This window comes from Schistocerca serialis, chromosome 3 (assembly GCF_023864345.2).
Source record: "Schistocerca serialis cubense isolate TAMUIC-IGC-003099 chromosome 3, iqSchSeri2.2, whole genome shotgun sequence".
Classification (NCBI taxonomy): domain Eukaryota; kingdom Metazoa; phylum Arthropoda; class Insecta; order Orthoptera; family Acrididae; genus Schistocerca; species Schistocerca serialis.
In genome coordinates, this window is record NC_064640.1 from 373,867,828 (window position 1) to 373,886,701 (window position 18,874).

The 18,874-nt window shown below is 42.6% G+C and overlaps 1 protein-coding gene across 1 annotated transcript in view; it reads right to left on the reverse strand.

Annotated features, from left to right (window-relative positions):
• The window catches only part of LOC126470871 (protein tyrosine phosphatase domain-containing protein 1-like), a 560,875-nt gene that overhangs the window by 191,340 nt on the left and 350,661 nt on the right, over positions 1-18,874 (reverse strand). Inside the window, exon 5 of the mRNA XM_050098887.1 lies at positions 3,902-4,085. Within this exon, the coding sequence (XP_049954844.1) occupies positions 3,902-4,085 (184 nt within the window). The remainder of the gene's footprint in view (positions 1-3,901; positions 4,086-18,874) is intronic.

An 18,874-nucleotide genomic window follows, 5' to 3' on the forward strand; every position in this document is an offset into this window, starting at 1 on the left:
TCTAATTTTCCCAGTAAGGAACACCACCGCAACTGCTCGTACTGTCCGTTCTACTACCTCGTGTTGCAGGAGAAAGCTTCGTTTGGCGCAGGCATTACACACCGTACATGGTTGCCAGAGCTATGAAAACATGTTCTCATTTCCATCGAATGGTCAAAACGCGGTCCTGCTGCATTAACTCAGCTCATCCTGTTTCTCTGCGGTATGCAGAAGGTCTTAGATACAGCGCTGTCCCACTTCTGCTCAGTTTCGACTTAAATTGGTCTGATCACATGGACAAAGGTGCTGGGAGGGCGCAGCAGAGACTGAGGAAGCGTTACATGTTGCTGCGGAACTGTCTGACACCACGCTGGAGTTTTGCTGTATGGGGTCCTTAGGAGAAAAGTTAGGAAAAGATGACTCGTTTCGGGATACGAGAGTGCCACGAATATGATTCCACAGTGACTGTAATCATTAAAAGGCGTATCGATAGGATCCATCTCAAGTATTTGGTTGAATGTATTGACTTGATTCCAAATGGCAGACAGCATTTCTACCAAAAAGTATAACACTATATAGATCTGAAAAGCCAAAGTACTGAGACAGGTTTTGTACATTCCTTATGACTTCAATCTAGGGTTGTATTTTTTAAGTGATTTTCACATAGCACATCATCTACTGTACAGTATGTGATCATTCTCAGGCAACCATCATCCTCCCTGGCCCATAACCCGATGGATGTATCGCAGTACCTCTGTTACACTATCTACGTAGTATCGAGATAGAATGCACTACTAATACTGTGTGTTAGCGTGTGAAATATCTAACAGTGGCAAGAGGGAGTTGCAAATATCGGCTTCATACCACATTCATTATCCGAATCACTTTCTAATTTCAGTGATAAGGGGGATTTTATTACGAGCTTACACGGCTGGCGACGTGGACCTGCACTTTTGGTCTGTTAATACACACCCTGCGATCACTGTCTCTATATCGCGGTATTTATGTGAAAGACCACTTCATTAGGAAGAAATACCATATCTCTATTTATAACACATGGATATCGTTAGTGATACATGTGTGTGCCTGTAGAACCAAGAGACCACTTCTCATGCAGGGTGACAGTAACATGGTCTTTGCGTTTGTGTTTTTAACAGCTTATAAGACCATTGCACCTCTCTTCTAAAGGCACACTGGTCCGCAAGAAAAACAAATGAGGCGTGTCGATCCAGCACGGATTTTCACTCAGTATTGGGTGGTGCCATCTGCATCCAGTTATTGGCGAAGTATTATACTTAGTAGCGGATGTGCGATAGATTCTCTGTGATTGGCAGGTTTATAAAGTTTGTGTAAGAGTGTAAAGTTACTGTGGTCATTGTTCCAACATGTGCAAACAAAATGGAGATGTCTGATCATAAGGGAGGTATGGATTTGGTGTCGGAGATTGCAATTTCAAAGCATCGATAGCCGTAAGAGGGAAGAAGGATTTTACGTGGAAGATTATGTCCAATCGTAAGAAGGATATAGATACTGATGTCTCCAGAACATCAACCGTCAGGAGGCGGTATTTCCAATACTTCGCCGTTCATTATCGCATGTCATCCGATTCGGGCTTCAATCGTAATATTTAAATGTAAATAGAGTGATAAATATGTAGCTGGTGTCCTAGGATGACACCATTTGGTGTGTGGGTCATGTGGTGCCTGTTACTGGAACGAATGGGCATTTTCGACTCAAGGCTCTCGTGAGTGGCAGGTACAAAGAAACGTTCTGGCTTCGCTGCAGGGACAAGCCCGGCGGTGAAACCCACTGGATAGCTGCAAAGCGAACTAATACTCAGCATGTGTAGGGCTGTCTCTGCGGTCATATGTGTTGCATGTATTCTCCAAGGAGAACTGAGCGATTCAGTGTCGATCACTGCCAAGTGTTGCCACTAGACATATTGGTAACATTCGAATTCCTAACACTACAATCACTTGCAGATGCAGTCGATGGCTGGGGTGGCGCACTCTGGCCGACATGACCGTGGCAGTTTTCTGCAGCCTCTGAGTGTTCGTGCTGGCGGTGTACAAGGGGCAGGCACACTGTGTGTGGACATCGGGCCATGAGTGCACAGGATGTGTGAGTGTTTTAGCGATCTCTGACATCTAGCCATGACAACTACTACTGTGGACTGGACTGGGGTTTAAGTGTATAATGTTTAGTACTCCTCAATACATCACAGTGGACCCTGTCTTGCAGTGGTATTTGATTTTGTCTCTATCCTATCATGCAGTAGGCTCTTCCTCCTTCAGAATGTACTGGAGAGAACCAATGTAGGAAATCTAAAGTACTTTTAAAACCCAGTTGCGAAGTCAAATTCCCGACTGATAGCGATCTCTGACATCTAGCCATGACAACAACAACTACTACTACAGATTGGATCGTGGTTTAAATGTATCGCGTTTAATGTTACTCAATACATCGCAATGGACTCTGTCTTGTTGTTGTTGTCTCTATCCTATCATACAGCATACCCTTCCTCCTTCTCCTCTCACTTCTCCTGCACATTCTCCGCCCTGGTGTAGCTGAGAGAACAAACTTAGGGATTAGACAGTGCTTTAAAAACTCGATCGTAACATCAAATTCCCTAGTGATCAATTTATTGTTTCTGATAATGGTATTGCAAGCACACACACCAGTCTAACACCTCCGCAGCTTGTTTAAGGACATAGCATACAACAGGGCTGAGATTTTGAAATTTTCAGCTTTCTCCAACGCAAAAGACTTCCTACCAAATATCCTAACTGTGTCAGTATCCACCGATAGGAGGAAAGGGAAAATAAAATCCGGTAGGGTTGCAGGATCTAATCCCACCAAATATGCCAAACCTAGGATCCATCAATAAGAAGCAAGGAAAAACTGTCCCGCACAAAGGGTATCGATTTAATGAAGTTGTCAATGAATCTGATAGAGTGAGGGAATATTTCCAAGACATCCACAGCTGTGTTGAAATTCCAACTCGCTCTGCAATTCCCTGTTTATGCAGCTCCCTTCGTTATTTTCGTGTTGACAGGGTTCGCAAGTGCGACATGCAGTTCAGCAGCGTCGTTTGCAGCCGTCGTTCCCCTATTTTTTGTAACAATTCTCTCCAGCGGCAGTCTGACACAATCAGTCAACACACACTTCCGTCCACGTTATAACTTAGAGGGTGATGTTTTCCGCTTTCCCTGTATAAATCTTCGATATCGTGCCTCTTGAAACACGAAACACTTCGGCCACCTTAGCTACGGAAGCACCCACCATACAAGCACAAAAAATGTTCGACTTCACTTAGCTCCGACATACTCTTAACGCACTCACAACTAAACAGAACGCTATTCTGACCACGATTGACAATTGCAACGTATTGAGGGCATTACTTAAGTGACGTTCGTAGTCAAATGCAACACCGTAACCTGCCGTCTTGGCTAACATTCGCATTTATGTTCCAGCACGCATTTCTCTCGTGTTTCCATATTTTTGTCGAGCCCCTGTAGCCTTATTGCTTTTAAGGCCAATTTTCCAGTTGCATGACTGGTGCAACGCAACACTTACATTATAGTATGTCATCTGTTTTTGAACAGTATTAGCCTAAGTTGCTATTGTAATACAGTTTTGTAAACCTTATTGCTGTAAACAGTGACATCTCCTGTATTTTATCCCTGATTTGATAATGCACAAGCAGTACGAAACCAGTAATCAATAAATAAATGTTCTTCCTGCGCTACCTAAGGCGGTTTTCATAAAGGTTATTTGTAATCATAAAAAAGTTGCGGATCCGTTCCAAACCCAGCATGCTAGAGATACAGACTGTAAGAATGCCTAACATTTTGAAACATGCATAGAGATTACAAAGACAAGTTGAAAGAGTGACATGTAGGAAGTGTAGCTTATGTCTTACTTATTACAGAATACTGTACTATGAGGGAAGACAAATTGTTCGAACTCCTGAACACATGTGATCTGGCCACTCGTCTGGACAGAATTGGGCCTCTTCAGCCTGACATATCTGATTGCGTCGTTGGCTCGGACTCTCAGGCTGAACACCAGGTAACAAGCGATCAGAACGCCCGTCCTCCCGAGCCCTGAAACACAAAACAGACACGCATATTTGATACAGGATTCAAAGTATTAAAGTTCACGCTATTATCGAATTCAACCACAGAACTGAATTTCAAAGGCAACTAAAGTGGCGAAATATGTGTCCGCGAAGCTGTCTTCAGGAGACACAGACTTACGGATATCTGCAACCAATCCAATGTGTCCGCCATTATTTTTCATATAATTTCATTAATTACCTTATATACATCGATACTGACTCGTTCATTATAACATACCATATTCCCTATTAATTTTTTTCACAGTTTTACAGAATCACTTGTATAAACCATTCATAACAGTCAGTCTCTACATTCAGAAGACCTTTGTTACTGTGAGGTGTCATAGTGAATCGTTTCTGATAGAAAATCATCAAATGAGTTGTAAGATGGAAATGCAAATGCCGAGTGGCTAGGGCCTCCCGTCGGGTAGACCGTTCGCCTTGTGCAAGTCTTTCGAGTTGAAAGTGAGTTGTATATTTGGTCAGAGGTTTAATAAGAACGTGTCTTGTTGTCTGGGCGGCAACGAGAAATTGTATTGAAGGAGCCAGCTGTCTTGATCGATTGTTGTATTTTTAATACATGCTGACTCCCAGTGATGTTTTCTTGAGACTGAAGGAAACCCATTGCACACCAGCAATAGATATTGGGTTGGGGTTGTTTGGGGAAGGAGACCAGACAGCGAGGTCATCGCTCTCATCGGATTAGGGAAGGATGGGGAAGGAAGTCGGCTGTGCCCTTTCAAAGGAACCATCCCGGCATTTGCCTGGGGCGATTTAGGGAAATCACGGGAAACCTAAATCAGGATGGCCGGACGTGGGATTGAACCGTCGTCCCCACGAATGCGAGTCCAGTGTCTAAAGTAGATATTGGGGTAACAGTGTAGGTCTGTAGCACTGCGCATCAATTCTGTGATTCCTCTACTGAACTGGGAGGGGGGGGGAGGTATATCTGTAGAGCTGTAGACATAGAATAGCACAGTAGTATCATCCGCTCCAGTGACATTACATTTATCAGCAGTGCTCACTTGCTTTTAGACTCTGCCAATACTTCCCTCAACATTTCAGGTTTTTTCCTTCTGTGCAACAATCGGAGGGAGGAACTGTTGCTCGATATCAGATCCTCATGAAACAATTGTGGAAAATACGATAGTCTATCTGTGTCATCAATCTTGCACCTCTTGCTTCAGCAGTTATATCTTCAGTAAGAGAATGAATAGATGATGCTTATCCATTATCGGAATTTGCATAGCAAAAAAAATTGGAATTTATGGGCATTACCGTAAATATGGTCTAGATTTTAAAAATTCACTCTCATATCTGCCATTAACATTACATTAGTTTTGGTAACATTTTGCTTATCACAAAGATTGCTGTTTTCTTTGAACTTGCCAACTGCTCGCAATTCTTAGTGATTTTATCGCATTTTATTCAAATCGTGAGATCTCTTCTCATTCATTATTATCCTATTTAGCACGAACTTACTTAGCGCGTACCAGGCAGAATAACTCGACAAGAATAAGACGTATGAAATATTGTATCCTCGTCTGTCAGCGATGAAGACGCAGAGTTGTTTGGCCTACCGCGAGGAGAGGATATCGATATGACCAGCATACGGCATATATCTAGGAGGCACAGTCAGAGAACCGAGCTCACAATCATAAATACTTATACTACGAATCCAACCCAAAGACTGGATAAAAAACCAACCCGTTTAGCCTCCGCTACACTCTTATGTAAAGGGATTACAATGTGCTTGGTGCACAGTTGTGATGGCCAGATGTGGTCGAGTGGAGCCTTGACGACGACTATGTCTGCCCTCACAATCCCATGTAATCCAACATCAGGCCAATGACACATCCGAATGCTCTACACATCTGAATACTCAATGATTTGACCATGCGGCCAAATAAAGACCTACAATGAGGGCCTTTTGAAACTCTGTCGGGTGTTGATAACGCTGTCTCTTAGGATCGTGTGGCATCTTGGTGACCTTAACATGGATCACTCAGCATCTCACGCTGTTCGTGGCCCGTAGGTGCTCCAGGAGGCCTGGTAACATCACTAAACATGAAAAACACCAATGCTCTGTTTTTGCATGTTCTGTCACAAAGAACTGCCGTTGACGTACATGTGTATGACTTACATTAGCATCCGACCATGTCCTTGGGGTGCTTTGCTCTGTTTATCAGGAAGTGTCTATATTTGCAATTTTAGCATCGGATAATGAAATGCGTGCAACAGTAGTACACAAATGAGATCCAAGTTTTAGTAATATACTAAAAATCGCTCAGTCATTTTAAATAGCTTCGGTTAGATTAGATGTACTTTTCGTTCCACTTGATCCATAGTGAGGAGATCCTCCATGATAAACACACCAGGAAAACAAGCATACACAATAAATATTTAAAATGAAAAACAACTATGCTAATATACCTTCCACATGCCCCAAGTGAAATAATCGTCATAGATGTGGAATGAAACAAAAAATTTTTAAACATATTTTCATTTAAAAGGTAATAAACTCTAAACTGAATAATCATTTTACGACACTTATTTACAATGATCGCATTACCTAACTAAATTTGTCCAGGAGTTAGAGTGTAGTAATACTTGCATTATTTGATATTACACGTCACTTGATTCTACTAGGAAATTTATCACTGGAGTATAAGGAAGGGGCCGCCGTTAAATCCTTTAGGTTCCTTTTAAACTAAACTCTGTTGGCGGTTACACTTTTTGTGTCTGGTGGCAAGTTATTGAAAATGTGTGTTCCTGAATAATGGACACCTTTTTGGACCATAGTAGGTGATGTGAAGTCTTTGTGTAGATTGTTCTTATTTCTAGTATTGGTTCCATGAACTGTACTGGTAGTTTGAAAAGAGATATATTTTTAATGAGAAATTTCATTAAGGAATAAATATATTGGGAAGCAGTAATTAATATCACTCGTTCCCTAAACGGGCCCTGGCAGGATGTTCTTGAGTTCACACAATAATTAACTCTTATTACACGTTTTTGGTCCTGGGAAAATTTCAGCTGGCTTTGATGAGTTACCCCAAAAAATAATCGCATACGACAGTATGGAATGAAAGTAAGTACAGTATGCCAGAGTCTTCATTTTTATATCTCATATATCTGACAACATTCGCACAACAAATAGATTTCTTTAGATGCTGCAGCAGTTCTGTGGTGAGCTCCTTCTAGTTGAATTTATTGTCAAGCTGTAATCCCAAGGATTCAACACTGTCCACTTCTTCTATCTGTTTGTCATCATATGTCAGGCAATTTGGTGGGAAACCTCTTACAAATTCTGAACGACACGTAGCATGCAGTTTTAAAGTTAAGCGACAGAGAATTGGCTAGTAACTATTTACTAATGGCCATAAAAATTTTATTCCATCTTCAATTCAGATTTCACAGATTTTATATCCTGTACAGTACTAATATTTAACAAAACGGACTGCATGTCATTGTCTGTAAGGACATTGACTATTGATTTTGTTCTATAATTTTCTTCATTATGTAAGTAGGCTGTTTAGGTTTTTATGTTGGTAACGCCATGTAGCGCTCTATATGAAAATCACTGACTGTGCTGTGTAAAGGCTGTGGTTGGTCTGTATTGTTGGAGTAATATTCGCCATTGTAGTGTTGGGCAGTTGGCTGTTAACAGCGCGTAGCGTTGCGCAGTTGGAGGTGAGCCGCCAGCAGTGGTGGATGTGGGAAGAGAAATGGCGGAGTTTTGAGAGCGGATGATCTGGACGTGTGTCCATCAGAGACAGTATATTTGTAAGACTGGATGTCATGAACTGCTATATATATTATGACTTTTGAACACTATTAAGGTAAATACATTGTTTGTTCTCTATCAAAATCTTTCATTTGCTAACTACGCCTATCAGTAGTTAGTGCCTTCAGTAGTTTGAACCTTTTATTTAGCTGGCAGTAGTGGAGCTCGCTGTATTGCAGTAGTTCGAGTAACGAAGATTTTTGTGAGGTAAGTGATTTGTGAAGGGTATAGGTTAATGTTAGTCAGGGCCATTCTTTTGTAGGGACTATTGAAAGTCAGATTGCGTTGCGCTAAAAATATTGTGTGTCAGTTTAAGCACAGTCATGTACAATTTTTCTAAGGAGACGTTTCAATTAGACCTTCCTATAATCAAAGGCTATTTGTGAGCAAATAGCTACGATACCTGGGAAGTTTACGGTAGCAATTAAGTTAAATGATGGTGTTACAGTCTCTAATAAATTATTACCGGGAGAGTATTGAAGAAGGTCTACTTTAAATCACCAGCAACCACTATTTCGTTTTTTTTATTGTTAAATACCCAGTAGAGCTTCAAGGTTGTTTATGCACAGATTAAAGTTATCTGCACGTGCTCGGTACACACTTTCTAATATGCAGAATTCATTACGACATTCTACGTCTGTCACACATGCTTCCGTATACTGCTCTAGGCAAAATTTAAGAATGTCTGTGCTCTTAAGTTTATGACCATTCCTGATGATTATGACAACTCCTTCTTCCTCCATTTCTGCTCAATAAAAATGAGATGCTAACATACACTCCTGGAAATGGAAAAAAGAACACATTGACACCGGTGTGTCAGACCCACCATACTTGCTCCGGACACTGCGAGAGGGCTGTACAAGCAATGATCACACGCACGGCACAGCGGACACACCAGGAACCGCGGTGTTGGCCGTCGAATGGCGCTAGCTGCGCAGCATTTGTGCACCGCCGCCGTCAGTGTCAGCCAGTTTGCCGTGGCATACGGAGCTCCATCGCAGTCTTTACCACTGGTAGCATGCCGCGACAGCGTGGACATGAACCGTATGTGCAGTTGACGGACTTTGAGCGAGGGCGTATAGTGGACATGCGGGAGGCCGGGTGGACGTACCGCCGAATTGCTCAACACGTGGGGCATGAGGTCTCCACAGTACATCGATGTTGTCGCCAGTGGTCGGCGGAAGGTGCACGTGCCCGTCGACCTGGGACCGGACCGCAGCGACGCACGGATGCACGCCAAGACCGTAGGATCCTACGCAGTGCCGTAGGGGACCGCACCGCCACCTCCCAGCAAATTAGGGACACTGTTGCTCCTGGGGTATCGGCGAGGACCATTCGCAACCGTCTCCATGAAGCTGGGCTACGGTCCCGCACACCGTTAGGCCGTCTTCCGCTCACGCCCCAACATCGTGCAGCCCGCCTCCAGTGGTGTCGCGACAGGCATGAATGGAGGGATGAATGGAGACGTGTCGTCTTCAGCGATGAGAGTCGCTTCTGCCTTGGTGCCAATGACGGTCGTATGCGTGTTTGGCGCCGTGCAGGTGAGCATCACAATCAGGACTGCATACGACCGAGGCACACAGGGCCAACATCCGGCATCATGGTGTGGGGAGCGATCTCCTACACTGGCCGTACACCACTGGTGATCGTCGAGGGGACACTGAATAGGGAACGGTACATCCAAACCGTCATCGAACCCATCGTTCTACCATTCCTAGACCGGCAAGGGAACTTGCTGTTCCAACAGGACAATGCACGTCCGCATGTATCCCGTGCCACCCAACGTGCTCTAGAAGGTGTAAGTCAACTACCCTGGCCAGCAAGATCTCCGGATCTGTCCCCCATTGAGCATGTTTGGGACTGGATGAAGCGTCGTCTCACGCGGTCTGCACGTCCAGCACGAACGCTGGTCCAACTGAGGCGCCAGGTGGAAATGGCATGGCAAGCCGTTCCACAGGACTACATCCAGCATCTCTACGATCGTCTCCATTTGAGAATAGCAACCTGCATTGCTGCGAAAGGTGGATATACACTGTACTAGTGCCGACATTGTGCATGCTCTGTTGCCTGTGTCTATGTGCCTGTGGTTCTGTCAGTGTGATCATGTGATGTATCTGACCCCAGGAATGTGTCAATAAAGTTTCCCCTTCCTGGGACAATGAATTCACGGTGTTCTTATTTCAATTTCCAGGAGTGTATATCCTGTAACACTTAACGCAAGGTTGCCCGTGGTCTGTGAACGGCCCACGTGAGCAAGTTTCAAAATTCCCACCAAGTTCAAAAATAGTCGCGCGCAGCGGAAATAACAACTGATGCACGTTGTGAGCGGTCACGCCATTGGCTGTCCCGCTCAGAAGGTCGTAGTCCCTTTATGTTTCGAGAATCATTTGGCGCCAGTTACGCGCGTATTTACTTATAGTTGCAGTTTTTAATTATATTGCTTAAAAGTATGTACCTGAAAGTATTTTAATTTGTGATTTTAAAGACTGCGCTGCAACAGACATTGGACTTACCTGGTCAGTTTTTGTTAAAAACCACAGGGAGTGCTTACTTTAGCATTCAAACGAATGTTATCCGTTGTTATCTAATTTAAGATTTCCCCACTAGTTTTTACATTAGGCATTCATGAGGTAATAAGTGCCGTTTGTTGTAGTATGGCTCAGAGCAAACCAAGCACGTCGAAATCGACAGAGACCCGTCATTTTCATGATGTATGGGGAAAGAACTATTGTTTTACAGAAAGCAAGGCGCAGTAACCCATATGTTTACTTTGTTTTGCTACAGTAACTGCGCAAAATAATATAATTTAGAAAGGCATTATAAGCGAAATCTAATAACTTTGAAAATGGGATCTTGGTGGTAGTGCCATCAGGGAAGATTTGTTAAAGAAAATGAAACGGGAACTATTCCACCAACATATTTTCGTTAAAAGACACAACGAGCTCGAATCTACATCTTACGTGATTTCTTTGGTTTTAACGAAAAAGAAGATGTCTTTTTCTAATGCAGAAACTGTTAAATAGGCTCTGCGTGAAATTTTAATGACCAAAACGTCAAAGCTAAGACCGATAATCTTTCACGAAACACCGTTACGAGACGGGTGGACGAGATGTCAATTGATATCAGCGGCCAGTGCCAAAGTGCCAATACTTTTCGTTGGCGTTAGACGAAACCTGTGATTTAACGAGCAGATCTCAGTTAGCTATTTTTGTTCGTTGGATTGATGAACACTAGAATGTATGTCAAGAAATTTGGATATTTGTGGTAAGGTCTTATGGGACCAAACTGCTGAGGTCATCGGTCCCTAAGCCTACACACTACTTAACCTAACTTCAACTAACTTAAGCTCAGGACAACACACACACCCATGCCCGAGGGAGGACTCGAACCTCCGACGGGGGGAGCCGCACGGACCGTGACAAAGCGCTTCAGTCTGCGCGGCTACCCAACGCGACGCATGGCAAGAGCTACTAGAAATATGTCAGCTAGAACTTACAACCCATGGAAAAGACCTTCTAACGAAAATTAAAGAACACGCTGAAAAAAAAGGCTTTATCATGGGACAAAATGAAATCTGTTTGTACTGATGGTGCATCCGCAATGATCGGGAAAAACAATGGTTGTGTAGCTTCGTTAGAAAATTACTTACATCGAAAAATATTTTCATATCGTTCCATCATCCACCAGGAAGCATTGTGTGTAAAGGACTTGAAGGTGGTATTATTGAGGATCCGGTAGTACTCTACATAAACTTCGTGAGTGCAAAAGCTCTTCACAGATGTCAATTCAGGATTTTATTTGAAGAATATATCAGCGAATATAAAGAGTTACAACTGTACTGCGCTGTCAGTGTCTCTCAAGGGACAATATGTTGAAACATTTCTTCAACTTGAGAGAGTAGGTGCTGGAATTTTTAGAGGAAAAAAGGTCGTTATCTTTGGAAACTGATTTACTGAAAAAAATCTTGTTGACATCATTAATTATTTCAATGTTTTACACCTAAAGTTACAAGGCAAAGTTTTCTCACTTCCGACTATGTTTACATTGATAAGGAGATTGAAAGCTGAATTAAATCTGATTTTAATGAATTTGGCAAACGAAAATATTGACCTTTATCCCACACTCAAAAATTTGAAAGAGGAAATCTATATCGCCACTATTAATTGTACTAAGAACGAATCTAAAATTAGATAGCTATTACAGTCGTTTGAGAGCAAATTTCTGATCTTCTAAAGTATAAAAGAAAATTTACATATTTTCGTCCACCCTTTTACAATTTGTGTAATTGAAAGAATCAGTTATGCTACCAATATTCCGTTGGAACTTACTCAACTGCTGAGTAATTCTGCACTAAAAACATTTTGCAGAAAAACTATTTTCAAAGTTACAAACTTCTCCAGAAGAATTTCTAGATTTCTAGAAGTTGGTGCCAAAAGAAGACTTTCCTGCAGTAACTGACCTAGCCTTTCAATTTTTCATCACTTTTGGATCTACACATGTTTATGGGAAGATTTTTCAGATATTAATTATCTAAAAAATAAATACGACATACCAGTCGTCACATGACATTCAGAGAGGCAGATTATGTCAGCTAGGTTTGATGTCTAATTCATCATTGCAGATAAGTAGCTTATTAATTTTACTTCTTAGTCATCGAATATTTTGATGTAATAAAGATAGCTGGCGTTTCATGCTTTAAAACTGAGTGGAAATAAAATTTTTGCTGTTTGTTGAAGATTTTTAACCAACAGCTGCTTGTGCAGGTGCAAAACGCCAGAATTATGTTATCTTGTTTCTTTCATAAACTGAAAGTTTGCTTCAGTCCTAACCTCTCATAAGGCTTGGTTTGTTTCTGTTCTCCCTAACCTAAAAGAGGGGCTGTTCTGAAGCCTGTAGCCATTGGCATTTTATCATTCATCACAGTGCTTCCCCCATTCAATTTTCTACGATTAGACCAGCCAGTCTATACTTCTCTTACCTGTTGAGGTGAAGGCCATATCTAGCGTAACTCCAGCTACTAAGAAAATCAGCAGGAACCACGCCAATATGCGAGCCTGTAACCCACATAAGCAGCCGTTCCAACTCACAAATTAAGTCTCCTGACTTAAGAGCTCAGATGAGGTAAGTCGTGGCGTCTGAGAGCACATACAAACGCAACATATTGGTGTCTCGATACTGATGCAATTTTTTACAGGTCACGCCCTAAACTGTACCCGGGACCTCTATCAATACTATTACATAGCGCACCAGCTACACTGAAGAGTCAAAGAAACTGGTACACCTGCCTAATATCATGAACAGCCCCCGCGAGCACACAGAAATGCTGCAACACGGCATGGCATTGACTTCACTAATGTATGAAGTACAGCAGGAGGAAATTGACACCATGAATTATCCAGGGCTGTCCATAAATCCGGAAGAGCACGAGGGGTGGAGATCGCTTTTGAATAGCACGTTGCAATGCATCCCAGATATGTTCAATAATGTTCATGTCAGGGGAGATTGGCGGCAAGCAGAATTGTTTAAACTCAGAAGAGTTTTCCTGGAACCACTTTGTAGCAGTTCTGGACGTGTGGGGTGTCGCATTGTTCTGCTGGAATTGCCCAAGTCCGTCGGACTGCCTAATGGACGTGAATGAATGCAGGTCATCGGACAGGATTCTTACGTGCGTGTCACCTGTCAGAGTCGTGCCTAAACTTATCAGGCGTCCCATATCACTCCAACTGCACACGCCCCACACCACTGCAGAACATCCACCAGCTTGAACAGTTCCCTGCTGACAAGCAGGGTCTATGGATTCATGAGGTTGTTTGCATACCCGTACACGTCCATTGTCTCGATACAAATGGAAACGAGACTCCTCCGACCAGGCAATAAGTTTCCAGTCATAAACAGTTCAATGTCAATGGTTCAAATGGCTCTGAGCACTATGGGACCTAACTTCTGAGATCATCAGTCGCCTAGAACTTAGAACTACTTAAACCTAACTAACGTAAGGACATCACACACACCCATGCCCGAGGCACGATTCTAACCTGCGACCGTGTCGGTTTCTCGGTTCCAGACTGTAGCGCCTAGAACCGCTCGGCCACACCTATGTCAATATTGACGGGCCCAGGCAAGGTGTAAAGCTGTTTTTGTCGAGCAGCCATAAATGCTACACGAGTGGACCTTCGGCTTCGAAATCCCGTATCGCTGATGTTTCGTTGAATGGTTCGCACGTTGAGACTTCTTATGGCACAGCATTGAAATCAGTAGCAATTTGCGGAAGGGCTGTACTTCTGTCACGTTGAACGTTTCTCTTCAGTCGTCGTTGGTCCCGTTCTTGCAGTATTTTTTTCCGGCCGCAGCGATGTCGGGGATTTGATGTTTTGCCAGATTCCTGATATTCACGGTAGACTCGTGAAATGGTCGTACGGGAAAATCCCCACTTCATTGCAACCTCGGAGATGGTGTCCCATTGCTCGTGCACCAACTATAACACCACGTTCAAACTCATTTAAATCTTGATAGCCTGCCGTTGTAGCACCAGTAACCGATCTAACAAATGTGCCAGACATCTGTTGTCTTATACAGGCGTTGCCAACCGCAGCGTCGAATTCTGCCTGATTACATACACTATGAGATCAAAAGAATACGGACACCTGGCTGAAAATAACTTAAGAGTTCGTGGCTCCCTCCATCGATAATGCTGGAATTCAATATGGTGTTAGCCCACCCTTAACCTTGATGACAACTTTCACTCTTTCAGGCATACGTTCAATCAGGTGCTGGAAGGTTTCTTGGGGAATGGCAGCCCATTCTTCACAGAGTGCTGCCTCCAAATTTTGTGTTCAAATGTGTGTGAAATCGTATGGGACTTAACTGATAAGGTCATCAGTCCCTAAGCTTACACACTACTTAACCTAAATTATCCTAAGGACAAACACACACACCCATACCCGAGGGAGGACTCGAACCTCCGCCGGTATCAGCCACACAGTCCATGACTGCAGCGCCCTAGACCGCTCGGCTAATCCCGCGCGGCCCTCCGAATTTTACTGGTGGTGCTACACACGCTGGCTACGCACGTTCACCGTGCATCCGCCATACCCACACCCTGCCATCGGATCGCCACTTCGTATACACTGATTCGTCACTCCACACAACGGTTTTCCACTGTTCAATCGTCCGATGTTTACGCTCCTTACACCAAGCGAGGCGTCGCTTGGCAGTTACTGATGGGATGTTTGACTTATGAGCAGCCGCTCGATCATGAAATCCAAGTTTTCTCACCTCCCGCCTAACTGTCATAGTACTTGCAATGGATCCTGATGCAGTTTGCAATTCCTGTGTGATGGTCTGGATAGATGTCTGCCTGTTACACATTACGACCCACTTCAACTGTCGGCGGTCTCTGTCAGTCAGCAGACGAGGTCGGTCTGTACGATTTTGTGCTGTACGTGTCCCTTCACGTTTCCACTTCACTATCACACCGGAAATAGTGGACCTAGGGATGAGTTTGGAAATCTCGCGTACAGACGTATGACACAGTGACACCCGATCACCTGGCCACGATCGAAGTCTGTGAGTTCCGCGGAGCTCCCCATTCTGCTCTCTCACGAAGTCTAATGACTACTGAGTTCGCTGATATGGAGTACCTGGCAGTGGGTGGCAACGCGTTGCACCTTGCATGAAAAACGTATGTTTTTGGGTGTGTCCAGATACTTTTGATCACATAGTGTATCTCTGTATTTGAATATGCATGCCTATACCAGTTGTTTTGGCGCTTCATTGTGTAAGTACGGTGTGTTCCTTGGTGAAGTCATTGCAAAGTGATCCTAAATACACTGTCACCTACAACAGAACAGCACCAGTCTTAAAGAGAGTTGTGCTGTAAGTTTGTCGTAACTTGTCTACACTTGCAGCTGCATGAAGTTCATGAGTTTCTAACTGAAGCAACAATTCAAACTTTTTTTTAACATTCACCATAAAGCTGTCAGATGAAGATTTAAGCCTGTTCCTTCCGTTACCTGTTGCTACTTCCTACCTCTCTTTACCCTTCTCTTTCCTTAAGCTATGAAAATCTTTCCTAGCCTTGTCTAATTGAGCCTAAAGGGCAGCAATTTTGCACTCCTGTTCCTCTACCTTCCTATCTCTACCACATATCCTGTACAACCACTGAACAGCTTCGTTTCATTTCCCATTTCTCTCGCCACTACGATAATGCACAAGGGTAAAACTACAGCTCAAATCAGAGCCCAGACATGAAAATTATATAGAAGTCAGATACTTTTAGCTCATAACAAATATAATATCTTAATAGGAGTTTGTCATCATGAAAGCTGTGTTTGGACCAAAGATACAGAATACCATAAGGAGACAACATCGTGACGATAGTGGAGCAAATTGCACAACAATCCGCCATGTTTTATGTTGTCAAAACAAAAGGGAGTGGTATGGAATAGTAGAAGATAATGTGTAAATTGACTGCGATTGACGACTGTGGTACTAATATTAGAACTCCAACAACAAGCAAAAAGAGTTAAAGAGATTCGGTACCAAATTCTTAGAAAATGACCTCTTAGATAAGAAAGAAAAGACAAAATGACCATTCAAATTTGAGAATGTGTTTTCATTATATGAGGGTTGGTTTCTTTGGGGAAGGAGACCAAACAGCGAGGTCATCGGTCTCAGCGGATTAGGGAAGGACGGGGAAGGAAGTCGGCCGTGCCCTTTCAAAGGAACCATCCCGGCATTTGCCTGGAGCGATTTAGGGAAATCACGGAAAACCTAAATCAGGATGGCCGAACGCGGGATTGAAGCGTCGTCCTCCCGAATGCGAGTCCAGTGTCCAACCATTTCATTATACGACATATAGTGTAGAGATATTAGTGCCTATATCCTGATTTTCTGAATGATGAATAGTAGGCCGGCCGCGGTGGTCTCGCGGTTCTAGGCGCGCAGTCCGGAACCGTGCGACTGCTACGGTCGCAGGTTCGAATCCTGCCTCGGGCATGGATGTGTGTGATGTCCTTAGGTTAGTTAGGTTTAAGTAGTTCTAAGTTCTAGGGGACTGATGACCACAGCAGTTAAGTCTCATAGTGCTCAGAGCCATTTGAACCATTTTTGATGAATAGTATATGTCCCACCAATGGAATTATGAAACATAATTGGGATATTATGGTTGGGGAGGGAAGTCAACACGAATGGGGCAACAAAGATATTGAACCATTCATTGGGCAGCAAAGCAATATTTCATCAACCAGAGATGAGGAATGGGATATGCCACTGCATCATCTGCCAGGGTAACTACTTGATACTGGCAGACCATCCACGTTGGAGTTATATATTCCACGTGTTCAGCTAAAAATGGATTTTTTAACCAAATTTTCATTATGTAAGATAGCAAATGATTCTACATCACAATGGTGTACATCATTTGCATCTATCAACAGAAGTATGCAAAAAAACATTTTTCTCGATGACTTTTTAAATTATATACTCCATACCCTCAGCTAAAAATGTATTTTTTGATGACATTCATGTTATATAAATTGTGAATGATTCTGTATCATAACAAGAAATGTGAAATAAATATTTATTAGTAAATCATTTCTCTTCCATCCTAATTTTTCTCCTAGATCACGTCTATTTCACAACATGCAGTCCACTACCTAATGTACCCATGCATTAGAATCTTGAATAAATAATGTTCATTAAGGCATTAACGCAGTAAGTCTAGCAACTAGTCTCAGGAATAGGAAATTGTATGCCTCTTTGTTAAGCAATAATTATTTATTACATAACTGCCTTAAATAGCTATTTTACAATTTTCGGAAATATAGCAACAGAAATAAGATGTATTGGTACTATAGTTGAATACACCTGCATTCACTGACGTTTTCAAGTTATTATGTCATACATGATAAGGTATCACTATCCAATAACGTATGCATGTTGCGCAGTGCACCATACACATTTTCATTTACGTACTTCCAAACATTTTAATCAAAGGCTAGTTGTACACTTATTTTTTCGAAACTAAACCAATTAGCCATCAGTTATTCTTCAAGTTAAGTGCATGGTTCCACCATATACTATGCCTGTACTCCTGACTAAGTATTGGTGTCAAGACCTTAGATAATTCTTCCATGTTTCCCTGGAACTGAAACCTGACCCTTGAAATATGGTCCCAAGCACCTATCCAAACCACTCTGTATACAGAAAAGTCCTAATCATTTAATATGTGAACCGCAGACAGACTGCGTTTGGAAAATGCACTTGTTTGTTATTCATTCTCATAACCTCTTCTACTTCCATTTTAGCTAATGCAGTTTGAAATGCCTCAAAAACCACACATTTTGTTTCAACGTGCTATGAATACTAAGATTTTGAGATAATAGACAGCTTATATATGCTTACTCTGAGACCACTAGTGGAGATGCTGATAGATTCCAGCCACATAACATCAATGGCAATAGCAGTCAGTGGTACAGTGCTGAAACTACAAAGTGTTATGATGTTGGAGAATGAGCTCCCAAATGATGTAACTTTCTCCCTGTTCACACTGTTCGAAATGAGTGCATTCCTTTTTTGGATGTTGATGCTGTAAGGTGCTGTGAGCGAGTGTGTACGTTTCTGCGTTGATAACGTATAGTTAGAGGCACTCTGCTACTCAAAGGCAGTGCCACGCATTTTTGTTTTGTTTTGTTTTTGTTTCATGTTAACAAGTGGTATTTACAGCACCACTGCTATAAGCTACTACTGTGATGTAAACAGGTAAGCAGATATTCATTTGTTTTTCTAAAGTACTATAAATACCACTATACAATTCAAGAGCCACATAAACTTTATGATGAATTATTCACAGAATGAACTGGTTTGGCACTAATTCAGCAGTGAATGGACTTGGTGCTATAGAATTCAGGGGTGGTGGCTTGTGGCTGATCCATGTCATGATTCAGGCATGAAGCAGTTGAGTCATTAAGGCTGCTGCAGCTCCACTT